The sequence below is a fragment of the Schistocerca serialis genome, chromosome 1 (genome assembly GCF_023864345.2).
Source record: "Schistocerca serialis cubense isolate TAMUIC-IGC-003099 chromosome 1, iqSchSeri2.2, whole genome shotgun sequence".
Lineage (NCBI taxonomy): Eukaryota > Metazoa > Arthropoda > Insecta > Orthoptera > Acrididae > Schistocerca > Schistocerca serialis.
The window spans coordinates 827579334-827593294 of NC_064638.1; the positions used below are offsets into that span (position 1 = coordinate 827579334).

Consider the following 13961-nt stretch of genomic DNA (forward strand, 5'->3'; position numbering starts at 1 on the left):
AATGTAACATATACTGTACAGTTAAAAGGAAGTCACGCTTGATCAAGGTCCGCGTCACTTTCCATTTTTGACCAGACATAACGTCTGAGAAAGGAAAGAAATAATAATAATAGCAATAGCAGCAAATACAGCCCCATTGTTTATTGTGCTTGTGTGTGGAGCCAGATAATCATATTTTTCTCTTCATAAGGCTCTCTTTACTGGAGGAAAAAAATTTCTGCTGCTGATGCTGTAGTCCCGTTTTATTTTTATGATTCAACAAGAAAGCCATTGATATTTTATTACAATTTTTTGACATGAAAATTGTTTAGAAATCAATGCACACAAATCTGCATCAATCAAGAATGCAAACAGAACGTCTTCCAGACAGGATCACTGTCTTCTTTAATAAAGGCATTAAGTATGTCATTTCTATGATATATTTATATAATAGATCTTACACTTATTCAAAACTGAATTGGATGTAACTTCTGTTGGGAAAGAGAAAGCACTCATTTGTCCTTGATCATGACCAGGTCATGGGTGCACTCCAACTTACAGCTGTTAACATTACATCTGTTGCTGAGCATATTGTACTCACTCCTACTAAAAAACATATTGTTGAATAGGCAGTTACTTTTAGTTAATTGCTGGTTTATTTCTTTTACTTACTTACTGCACCTGTACATGAATGTTCTTTTTCAGCCTGTGATCATGTTGACTTTTTTTGTTTTATAAATTGCCAGTTTTGTAGATTATTGGTTGTATATGCCCTGCCTGCCATAACAATGTCAAACTAAGAGAGGAAAGTTATGAAAACCATCTGTCTGTGACTCATGTAGATTTTTTTGGTGTGTTAGTGTGTTGCAGCTTTTACTGTATTACAATGTACAGTTTGGAGATTGGCCTTGGGCTAAACAGCCTAGGAAATTGCCCTAGGGCTGTCTTTTTTACCAGGTGGACACAGGTTCAATCCGATTCTGGCTACCCTCTCTCTATCATAAGATAGAGTACTGCATCTTAAGTTATGCAGGGAACCTAATGTATCAGTTTCAGATTATATATAAGCAGTATATCACATAAATTTATACTGTACTCTATATTTGTAGTTTTCATTTAATATCAACATATTTAAATGACCAACCAAGGCCTAAGTATGCCCACAAGTTAATGTTTACACTTCCTTTGTGATTGAAAATAAGTACTTACTTCGGTAGTTCTGTAAATGTTTGATAATCATTTTATTTTGCTAAGCCTTCCTTCTCTAGGTTACTCTGTGGTGAACCAACATATCTAACTGTCTTTAGCCAGTGCTGTATTTCAAGAGATGACCCAGTGTGATTAATTAATTTAGGCAGTTACATCAACTGAGAATAATATAAAATGTACACCATTGGTTCTTGTGTCCTTGGTATAATGAAGATAATATACATATACTGCTTACACTATCTTTTGTGATGCTAGACTATCTTTCTGCATAATTATTTCTTTTCCACATCTGGTAACTCATTTTTAGAGAGGCAATATCTATTTAAATTTTAAGGATGGATAAAAAAAATCTACTCCCCAGGCGGCTGACAGAGAAAACACAGCCAAAGTATTTAAATATGCAAACTTTTAGAGCTTGTGGTTCCTTCTTCTGGCAGAAGGATTGAAGGGGAAGGATGATGAGTAATGAAAAAGGACTAGTGAAGCTTAGATAATCGGGAGAGTTCAGAAAAGTCGCCCAGAACCCTAGGTCAGGGGAGTGTTACCGGACGGGATGAGAAGGAAAAACTGGTTGTTGGGGACTGCACTGGATGAGATTTGAAAACCTGAGAGTTTAAAGGTGGATGATAGGATACTATGCAAGACAGAGATTACTGCCAAAACATCGTACAAGAGTTAAATACGGTGGAAAGCTAAGTGCATTATATGTGGTAGAGATGAGGAGAGATAGACAGGTAAAATGAAAGATAAAGGAAACTAAAAAGGGAGTAAAGAAAGGAATAATTACTCAGAAGAAATGCTGATATCGAAGAAATTAATGTAAATTACGGCCAGGTGGGTGGTGGGAACCAAGGACATGTTGTAATGCCAGTTCACAAAATGTGTTTTTACTAGTTACTGACCCAGTGACATTGAAAGTGTCCTGAGCATAGTATCTGTGTTACGGGATGTTTCTGAGTAATAATAGTCAGGGTTTCATATCTTGTATTGCATGTCAAATAGCATGTGTACTTATGGTCTTAAATTGGGGTTTTAATGGACATTTTGTTTATGTCATGAGTGGTTGGTAGATTGTTCTTACAATTATTTTGCATTGTCATACTTTCTTAGACTTATATTTATGCATGTTTGTTGACAGGAAAAGTGTGAGCTAGGAACACATACTTCAACTGTTGAGAGAAATCAAAATGAAGAACTTCTAAGTGCCGCAGTGAAAAGTAAGTCCCCAATAGACACCACACTACTTCTTCTTCTTCTTGATCATCTCTAAAGTATTGCTTCATTGTTGGGCTTCAATAATTTCGTGAGGTAATTGTAATACTTATAAATTTAAATGTTGTAAATCCTTTCTGATAATATTTGTCCCGAGAGTAATCTTGTCTAATGTGACTATTAACAATACAAACAAGAAGATTCTGAACTGTGCTGCTGTAAAGAAATGCTGAAAACGTAATGGATAGGTTGACTGGTTAATGGAGAATTATTGAAGCAAATTATGGAGGAAAGAGCATTGTGCACAATTTGACTAAAAGAAAGAATCCATTGATAGGATGCATCTTGAGGTATTAAGGAAGTCAGTTATGCTATGAAGGGAAATGTACTGTAGATAGGCTTGTGTGTGTGTGTTTATTTATTTATTTGCTTGTTTATTTGTTTGGGGGGGGGGGGGGGGGGGTAAAAATTGTAGAGGGAGACCAAGGCTTGACTACAGTAAATAGGTTCAAAGGGTGAAGACTGAAACATTTTTGTAGAGATGAAAATGCGTGAATAGTATAGGCTAGCATAGAGAGCTGCATTAAATCAGTTTTTGAACTGAAGACCACAACAATAGCAGCAGCAACAACAACAGTTTACATCCTTGTGAAGTAATTTCTTGTTGAGAGCACACACCTCATTTCTCATTTAATTTAATTTATTCAGCCATAGACAATTTATGCCCTTTCCCTTACCCTTTTCTTGAATTATATCATATGAACCAGGGATGAAGGGCAACATACAGATTCCACATTCCCAGATTTCTGGAAAGTGCTTGACACAATGCCCCACTGCAGACTGTTAATGATGGTACTAAGCATATGGAATAGGTTCCCAGATATGTGAGTGGCTCAATGACTTCTTAAGTAATAGAACCCAACACATGGTCTTCAATGGCCATTACTCATCAAATATGAGGGTATTGTCAGAAGTGCCCAAGGGAATTGTGGTAGGACTGCTCTTATTCTCTGTATACATAAATGACATGACATACAGGGTGAGCAGTGATCTGCAGCTATTTGCTGATGATGCTGTGGTATATGGGAAAATGTCATTGACGGGCTGTGTGAGGACTCAGGGTATCTTAGATAAAATTTCTAGTTTGTTTGATGAATGACATCTTGATCTAAATGTAAATGAGTGGGAAAAACAACCCTTTATTGTTCAAACACAGCATTTGTAGTGTGCTAATTGACACTCTCATGCCAATTAAATATCCAGGCAAAGCATTGCAAAATGATATGAAATGGAATGAGCATGTAAGGGAATGTAAATTGTTGACATTAGTTTATTTGGAGTATTTTCAGAAAGTGTGGCTCATCTGCAAAGGAGACTGAGTGTAGAACACTAGTATGACCCATTCTTGAGTACTGTTTAAGTGTTTGGGATCCCAACCAGTTTAGGTTAAAGGAAAACATCAAAGCAGTTCAGAGGTGGGCTGCTAGATTAAGGACCATGAATATAAGAAAAATCAGAGCTCATACAGAGGCATATAGATAGTCATTTTTCCCTCACTCTATTTGCGAGTGGAACAGAAAAGGAAGTTCTTAGTGAGCTTCATGCACAATGATTAGCGAAGTAGTACTTAGACATGGGTATAGTAACAAAATGTCACCTATTATGGGTAAAATGTTTACATTTTCATAAAACAGTCAAGCCACAACCCATAACACAACCTTACAGCTTCAGTTTTACCAGTATCTTTTCTACTACTTTCCAAACTTTACCGAAGTTCTCCTGAATATTTCACTACAGAGTGGAAATTCACTCTGAAACAAATCACTTAGGCTGTGGCTAAGCAATTTCTCTGTGGTACCCTTTTTTACAAGAGTGTTAATCCCACAGGGCATGTGAGAGAACTTCTCTGAGGCTTGTAAATTAGGAGAAGATGTACTGGTGGAAGTTAAGTGGTGAGGAGAGGTGACTCGTGCTTTGATAGGTCAGTGATAGAGCACTTGCGCCTGCAAGACAAAGATTCTGGGTTTAAGTCTCGGTCTGGCACACAGTTTTAATTTGCCAGTTAGTTTCAAGTCAGTACACACTTCTCCGCAAAGGCAAAATTCATTTTGGAAAATACATGCAGTCAGAAATAAGTTAGAAATCTTCTTGTCCATGTAGTATTAGGGAATATATGTGAACATTGGTAGCATACCCCTACATCAGAATCAGTGCGTCCAGAAAAACTCAGTGTATTTTTTTGTTCTGGAAAACGCAGAGAATTTTTGCAGTTTGCCTCCAAACCCTTGAAAAGGCATGACACCTGATTTTCTGTGGGGCAGAGGCATTTTACTTGCCTTCTGCTTGCTTTGAAGCAGTGCTGTGCTCACTGTTCACCCTCAGCTTGGTGCTTATTTATTTCAGCATCCCCCACACCCTCCCCTTGCACAGTCCAATGCAATGGCCTGTCAGTCCTGCCCAGCCTAGCCATGGCCGGGAGTGCTAAGCCATGGTGAGCCAAACTGTGTGGAGGTTTGTTGTTGTTGACATGTAATAGCTTGCATGTCTGTCACTGCAGCCTGGCTGCACATTCATGGTTTTTTATGCCACAGAATTGTGCATTTGTGATGCTATGTAACCAACAAGGAGCTGTGTAGAGTATTGTGGAGTTTGCATTTGTATCTGTTCCAATACAAGTATTGCTTTTTTGCTAACACAATATAATGACAAAGGCTGTCATTTTAGGGGAGGTTGCCGTGTATTACATTCTATCTGTTTTGAACTAGGGATACTAGGGCATGATAGGTTTGCATACAGTACATTGTGTTAGATGTATACCAAAAATGTCTGTTGTTGCACGTCAGCAGCTACCAATCTGATTGATTTTGTGTATGAATAAGATTGATTATAGAGCTTTAGTGGTAGACATCAAATATTGACATTAGAACACTAATAAGCATGTCTCGATCTTTTGGCATGTGGTGGTTGGTTATCATTGAGCTAATGCCTGCAATGGGAATGGTTTGACACAGGTGGCCTGAGGACAAGTGGGGACTGTAGGAGTAAGGGAATGGAGCAGTAGGGGCAAGCCTTTGTGTCATTTCTCTCCTCGTTAGGTAGTGTTTCTGATGTTGCTGTGGGTCTCAGTTGCTGTAAACCACTTTCGGTTAAATCCAGGCAAGGAAGATATTATTACCTTTTTTTCCACCCAATCAAGGAAGGGTATAGGTGAGTAGCTGGGGTGGAGTTTGCTCACTGGAAAGAAAGTAGGTTGCGAGATTTTTGGTGCCTTTCTGAATTTGCGAACTATTTGATACATCTCATAGTACAATGTAGGTGTGATACTGTCTAATGTATACATTAATTCAGGGCTCATTTGAAGAACTGAAAGTGTGCATTCAACCCTCGTTGGACAGAGGATCAAGAATTTTGGTCAGTCCCGCAGAGCACATCTGGAAAATTCAGTGTTTGGTGAATGCTCTATAAAATGAATTCTCCTTCAGCAATATAGGCAAGAAGGCCTTGTTGCATGCAAGTGGAAATAAGGTTGCAGAGCTCGGAGCTGCTAGGAACGTAACAGTACCTACATCCATGCTAATCGCTGCAAGAAGCCATGCCCCAATGCTACTGCATCAGATGTCACCACTGCTGGGCGTATTCAGCTGATCATCAATTCTGATGATGAAAGGTCGGGTGTAGAGGCAGAGTGAGAGAGAGTGAGGAATGGGGAGGAATTTTTTCTCATTATATCATTGTTTATTCAATTATTTTATTTAGTTTCTGGTTTCCAATATTTATCTGATCATTAAGTAATTGTTTATTGTGTTAATGATTTGTGCGTATGGAAGTTTTCGTGAAAAGAGGGACGGTGTTTTCAGGCAAACTTCTGTATGTACAAATTATTAACACACAGTAAACAGTTACTTGATGATGAGATAAATATTGGAAACCATACACTATTTAAAATAATTGAAAAAAACAACATGTAATGAGAAGAAGAAAACCCCCTTTTCCATTCCCATCCCTCATGCCCTCTCACTCTACCTACCCCCCCCCCCCCCCCTCCCCTCCTTTCATTTCACCTTTTGCTCCTCACGCCTTTTCCTTCAACTCACTCTCCATCTGCCACACACTACATTGCATTCACTGTTCACTCATATTTGCCTGCCCACTACTCACTAGTGAAATCTTCAACTGTATTACTATTCCTTCATTTCTCCAACACATTAAATAAGTAAATAGTAACATAAAAAAGTAGCATAACACACATATATGAATTGCACAAGAAGAGAACATTTTCAGACCAAAGGAAAAACTAGCAGTAAAGTTGGTGACACTAGACAAAACACATGAAACATGTTTAGTCAGAAAGATGCAAGCGAACTATAGTGGTGCTACATTGTGTTGGGTTTCACATTAAGAAATGCGTAGTTCTGCAAAGCAATGTGGGATTAGACCAGAATCAATAGTGCCAAACAAAAGATTATCTCAAAACTGTGGAAGCTGATGACATTTCCTGATGTGAGTGAAAACCAGGAATGAAATACTGTAAATAAAAATCAGCATCTTTTGTAACAAACTGTTTTCAGTCTAGAAAGCAAGACAAATCATAAATGTCTTTCATTACAGACTACTGATCGTATTTTGTATTTCAGTAAAATGAAAAATATTTGGTGACAAAAATACACATTTTCTTCAACTGCAATGACAGATTTAAAATATCTTCAGTATTCATATAATTTATTTAAAAACATTCTCTCCCACTTAGCTGATTGCACCAGTGTTACAGGCTTCCCTGCAGAATCCACCAATCAGTGGGTGGAAAATAAAATTTTGGCAGCCAGTGCTCAACAAATATTAACAGCTGTTAAAAAGTACAAGAATGTATAAAGAAGGGACAGAAGGACATTAAACTAAAACCAAGGTTACTATTGCAATTCATAAGAGTCATAGCTCCCAAGAAGTGTGTCAGTCTTTGAGGAAGAAATTGCTGAGAGCTCATATTGCTTTTTTGAGACTATGACTGTTTATGACTAAATTTCAGTCAGATGCTGTCCTCTGTACTTACCCCCAGTTTGTGGTCGGAGAATTAATGAGATTTGTCAAACCAGAATTTTTAAAGAAACAGACAATCTTTGAAATAGATCTGAGTGACAACATAAATCTGTTTTGGCCCAGAAAATGGACTTAGATACAGAATCAGAAAAATCATTGCCTGTGTCATGTTTCAGAGAAAGATATGCCAGTGTTCTGGAATGAGTTCCTTGCATTTATGAAGAGTATGGTATCAAAAATTCTGGATACATCACTCCTGGTGATTTCCTTTACACAGGGCATCACATGTTAAGACACAGAAGTGGCAATTAATACTGACCTTAAGAAGATGTAATGTAAATGGATAGATAAAAAATCTACTCACTAAGCAGTGGCAGTAGGAGAACACACACACAACAAGGTTTAACTTTTACAAGCTTTCGGAGACAGTGGCTCCTTCTGGCAGAAGGTTTGAAGGGGAAGGAAGAGGGGTTTCAAATCTTCTGACAGGAGAAGGAGTCACTTGCTCCGAAAGCTTGCAAAAGTTAAACCTTGTTGTGTGTGTGTTCTCCTACTGCCACTTGGTGAGTAGATTGTTCATCTACCCATTTACATTATATTGTCAATAATTGATTATTTTCATTGTAACCTTATGAAGAGATTGTTAGGCTTAACATTGACACATTTCACTAACTTCAATCACTTTGGTGGTCATGAGCCCTTTGCGATTACCTTTTAATTCCAAAATCTTAGAGATCAGGTCAAGGAAGTTTATCCTCAAGGAATTTGATGCAGATCATGATTGCATCGATCAGTTCATCATGATCATTGGGGAAAGACTGAATATGAAAACCTGGGGAGGTTTATCAAGCTTGCTTTCATTCTCTTCCATGGTGATGCCAACCTTGTAAGAGGTTTCTCTGACAGCTCACCAATTCTGGTCAAAAATTTGACTGAAGTCTCTCTTATAGCCCTTTGTATCATTCACAATGCAGTCAGGGTCACTGGGGGTATTGAATCTGTACCCCCCCCCCCCCCCCCTCAAAGCTTTTAATCCATAGTTTACAAAATGCACATGGGCAGTACAGTGAAGCAGTAGTAGGAAAAAGGATGACTGAGAAGCTGTCAAAAGAAAATGAAAGAAAGAGGAAAGAGGTTAGAGAAAAGGTAAGAGAGCTACAAAGTAAGGAAACAAAACTCATGAAAAGTGCTGAGAAAGAGGTTTGTTGGATTGAAGAAGAAGTTCCATCACTAAAATATACATGCTTTAGACTTCACTTCATGTTCTGTTTATGTCCATACCAAATTACGCTGTTACTATACCTTCCATATTTGTATTGTTGAAATTACTTATATTTGAATTTTATTCTGTAAAAAATCTATTTTTTGCTACATATGATTCTCATGTCATATACAGATCTAGAATGACACCTGAGAATGTGTAACAATCTGTGTCCTTTTGAAACAAATTGTCTAACCTGAAATTAATGATGTCAGCTGGAGCTGTTGCATTAGTATGGTACTGTATACATATTGCATTACTGACATTCATAAACATGTTTTTGCCAGTGAAATAGTTAAGTATGTTTCTTTTCTGTACTGTATGTCATTTTTGCGTCCAGTTCGTCCACGATCTACTATTTGTTACAGTGGATCAGCATACATAATTATCTTGTTTTCAACTGCTGGTGGGTTGTCATTTGTGTATAAATCTAATAGTAATGAGCCCAACATGGACACCTGTAGCACAACATGCTTAATTTCTTGAAAGTCAGAGGAAATAGTAGCAACTCATGTATCTATTTTATGTTTTGTTGCTACACAGTGCACTCTGTTTTTGAGAGATGATTTTTATTGTATCTCATTGCTTCCACTTTTCTCATAGCATTGAAATTTCCCTAACAGGATATTGTGAGATACAGTGGCAAAAGCTTTAGAAAGATCAAGGAAGAAACCACAGACTTCATTTAGTTTTTACATGCATGTATGAAAGAACAGACACTGTTGATGTACCACAGCTGTACAAAATACTTCAAAATTTTTTCAGTGACTGTGAATTCCTTGACATCTGTATTAAGCACATATCTACTACCCAATAGTGACATATAAAAATTTGTGCCTAAGTGATTAAGACAATTGCTCACAATTAGCAGGAAATTCAGGTTCGAGTCCCAGTCTGGCACAAATTTTCATATGTCACTATTGGGTATTAAATCTGTACCTAATAAAGCCAGTGAATAAATTTTGGTTTACCTAGTTCCTCTAAGTGCGCTAATATCAAACGTTACAAAATCTGCTGTTGCTGTTTTATTTAAATCAGCCTGCTGTGTCTCTCAATGAAATTTATGATTCTGTCTTTCATTACCATGTGATTGATTTGGCTAAAACCAATGTATGATGGGTAGCCCGTTTATCACGTGGAAGAAATCAAGCTGTGACCATGACACTTGGTGATGGTGCTGGTCCTTCTGAACATATTCACCCTTCAGTGCAACTCATTTTTCTGAGTGATGCTTGACTTGGCAGAAACCTTGGTTGTAGGATTCTAGATTTTGGCTGTTCAGGAAGTGTTCAACCTCTAAAATCAGTTCATTGTCAGTCTGAAAAATGCCTGCCATGCTATGGTTTTTTCACCTAGGAAAAGGGGGAAGAATCATTGGATGGTATCATCAGAATATGGCGCGAATCAAACTTTCGTAACTCAAAGAAACGGCATATGTGACTGTGTCCTATGCAGAATGAGCTGGGACATTGATGTGAAGCTAAGCAATTATACAATTCATTGCTAGTTGACAGCACAACATGGTAACACTGATACCCTACTCAGGCTACCTATAGGGCCAGATCCTACATGTATTTTCAGGAAGAGTAGATTGATGACATCCTATGGAACAAATTACTAGATGAAGAGGAGGCAATTTCTCTAACACCAACCACTTATGAATACCTTTTGATTTGTACTATAAATTATGTAATTTAAGAACAGTATTTAATAGGGTATATTTTGGGTACCATTCATCCTAAAATCAGCCACTTAGGCTTTATTTTCTTGTTTCATTAGCACACATTTGGCACCATAGATTATATTTATGAATTCTGAATAATTTGAGTAGTTTATGTCATTTGTGAGACATTTTCTGATGTTGATTTGTGACCAGATCTGTCCAATGGTCCACTGGGCAATTAACATGATGGCTTGGTAGTGACCAGTCATGTGGTGGGAAGTTTTGGTAATGGCAGCTGAATTCGTATGGTGGCCACCACATGTTGAACTGTAGCTTGAGCAGTGGACCAATCACTTTAATAAACTGCATAAAAACTGTGGTGTTGTTCAAATAAATTTATGTTCTGAGTTATGATGGGATCTGCATCTGGTTTGATCAGTGGGGGAACTTGAGGGGAATTATTAGTATTTTGTTAAGTAATCTGTTATATGGACATGTGAAGTGATTTTTTTCTACAGTAGAATGATTTGTGCCAATTGTGCTGTGCACCAGCTCAGATATAGCTGAAGTTCCCTTGTCTCAAAGTAACGTGTAATTAGGCTGAACTTAAATTTGACACAATAAATTTTTGTTAAAACGTAGAGGATCCTGAGTGTTGCTTTTGAAGAGTGGCTGGTGGAGACGATGAATCTGACACCACTCTTATGAATGCAGTTGTATTCAGTGGGGCGAATGGTGGTGGTGACGGACTGGAGGGCTCAGTGTAAACACTGCAGATACTAAAGAAGGCTTTATTTAATCTCTGCACATACTTCATCAGGGCTTGGTGAGGCAAAACACGCCTCACTCTGTTGAGCATGCCAGGCACTAACGTAGAGGCAGCAGCTTCCGGCCTTGTGTCAGGATGCTGCATAGGTGACCCACAATGCTGATTCCAAGCCCACACAGTCAGTGGCCTCTGTAGGCCACGGTTGTGATGTCAGCAGTGCACCTCTGCTCTGTCAGCATGGCCCCTTGGCCCTATACGTGGCCTCCACAGTGGCATTTGAAGACAGAAGTGCATGGGATTCGACCTGATGCTCTCTCTGGTATGAGTTGGATGGTGGTTTGCAGTGTGGCATTAAGTCCTGGGGACGGAACTCAGAGCTGGTGGCCAAACTGTGTGTGACAGTTTGGTGGTGTTGTGGAACCAAGTCCTACGAGGAACATAGAGCTGGCAGGAGCAAGCACAGCCTGGACTTGAACCCATAGCTGCTGCTGGCAAAATCCAGTTGTCTCACTGTTCTACATGGCCCTGGTGTTGTGGTTGTGCTGCTGGAGTTGGTCAATGAGAAGTGCCTCTGCCTCAAAATTCATCCATATGCTCTGAGATGCATTTGCTTGATTAAAACCTGGCACCTAGTCACATCATCCATAATAGGAGATTTACTCTGGTGTGCTGACATCGACCTGCCTGCTACAGTCATTACTACTGTGCAGTGCAGCTTTCCACTGATCATGGCTCTCACTATCCCCTTACATGTATGTTTTCCTGACTCTCATGCTGCCACACTGCAGCTACCAGCTGCAGCTGCTAGTGCAATATTTCACTGCAGCTTTCTCACTACTTCGTATTGTGTTTGCCAAGCAGTTCTAGGCGCTTCAGTCCAGAACTGCGCGACTCCTATGGTCGCAGGTTTGAATCCTGCCTCAGGCATGGATGTGTGTGACGTCTTTAGGTTAGTTAGCTTTAAGTAGTTCTAAGTTGTAGGGGACTGCTGACCTCAGATGTTAAGTCCGGTAGTGCTGAGAGCCATTTGAACCATTTGAACTGGGTACCATCACCCCACTGCCCCCTCCCATGGGAAGACCCAGCACCCCGGACCTTGCTTCAGCCCAGTTCTCTGTTGAAATTACCTTCCCTCTTAGCTGTAAAACAAGTGCATACTATTCGGTAGGCTAATCTTAACTACTATATAAGTATTATATTATTCTTCAATTTTGGAAATTATTTTTCATCCCTGCACAGAGAATCCAGTCTACAGAAACTAGAATTACTCGTGAATTGGGTTTCTTCACGCTCATCATTTCAAATACATAACACCTAGGCAGAGCAAAATCAGAGTAACTGCAGCACTAGAAATTGTGATACTCAAGGTTGTGGTTACCTGATGTCTCCTGTCCCGAAATTTTCACGTGCTGCAACAACTGTTCTGTAGAGGTATGCTCTTCCTGTGCTGTTATCATCTGACTTAGCGAAGAGTCCAGGCTTCACTCCCAGATGTCATTAAGGAAGGTAAGGTTCTATTTGGACATCACTAGAGGTTCATCTGGCCAGTACACCTGTGGCTGTGTTACATTCAAGAGAGTAACTCACATCGTAGAAACTGCTATATGAAACATAGGTCTCTTAGTATCACACATAGTCCTGTTGATTAGCAATCCACTACCTTGTAACTCTAAACATTTTGCCCCCATGAGCTTTCCTTGCTCATAGCAACTACCAAACACTACTATGTTGTCATGTACTAACAAGGGGAGGCCATGACATTGGGATCACGGATTTATTTCAAATTTCATACACGTTTAGTAGGCCATTAAAACAATATAATGTGAAAGTAGTAAGGTGCACTACTCTGACAATTCCAAGAAAATCGCAAGAGAAGTTTTATGCATCTGTTATGTATGTGATGTACCTAGGCGAAGGTATCACCTATAAGAAGTAATTGTGGTCGTGTGGTTAGCAACAGCACATTGCAAGGGGGTCATGGACAAGGTGACGGTTCGAATCCCGATAGCACTTATTTTTTAATCTATACTTTTTTCGTCACTAGTCACATTATTTAATTTATTGACATTTGAGAGGTAATAGAATAAAAAAAGCCATGTGCATTTTCATGAAGTTGTAGTGAATATCATATGATATTTGACTATTTATTATTTGTAAATTTTCAAGGATGAGGGACCAGCTTGGAAAGCCCAAGTGAAACCTCAAGAAATATTGATGTGAATGACTTATTCACTATCAGTAATATAGTAAGTCACAGTGTACCAGACCGCAAGAGTAATGTACAGTTACTTGTCAGATGTGCCCTCGACATCACGTGTTGCAGGATGTTATTTGTCATACAGACATGGAAAACATAAACTGAAACTTCGTACAAATACATGTCACTTTTTTTTTCATTATCTTATCTCTCAAGTGTCACATAAATTAAATAATATGATCAGTGACAAAAAAATATAGAATGAAAAATAGGTATTAGTGGGATTCGAGCTGTCACCTTGTCCACAACACTGCTGAAGTGTGAACGCTAACCACATGACCACAATGACTTCTTACAGTTAGTACCTTCGCACAGATTAAAATTGCCTGAGTAGTAAACCTTACTACTTTCACATTATGTCATTTTGATGGCCTACGAAAGTTGTACAAAGCTTGAAGTAAATCTTTGATCCCAACATCGTGGCCTCCCCTTGTGAGTATATCTGGTATAAACCTGCTCTCTGAAGAGACAGTTTTGGTTCAGTCATTTCCTTTTGGCTTGGATGCCCACCTGCCTTATCTCTGAACTATTGCATGATGCTCCCACCAGCCCAACTTCACGAGTCAGGCATATGGTG

General features: G+C 38.9%; 1 protein-coding gene across 1 annotated transcript in view; it reads left to right on the plus strand.

Annotated features, from left to right (window-relative positions):
• Window positions 1-13961, plus strand: part of LOC126484618 (centrosomal protein of 290 kDa-like) — a 209353-nt gene that overhangs the window by 126998 nt on the left and 68394 nt on the right. The window contains exon 18 of the mRNA XM_050108205.1: window positions 2327-2405. Within this exon, the coding sequence (XP_049964162.1) occupies window positions 2327-2405 (79 nt within the window). The remainder of the gene's footprint in view (window positions 1-2326; window positions 2406-13961) is intronic.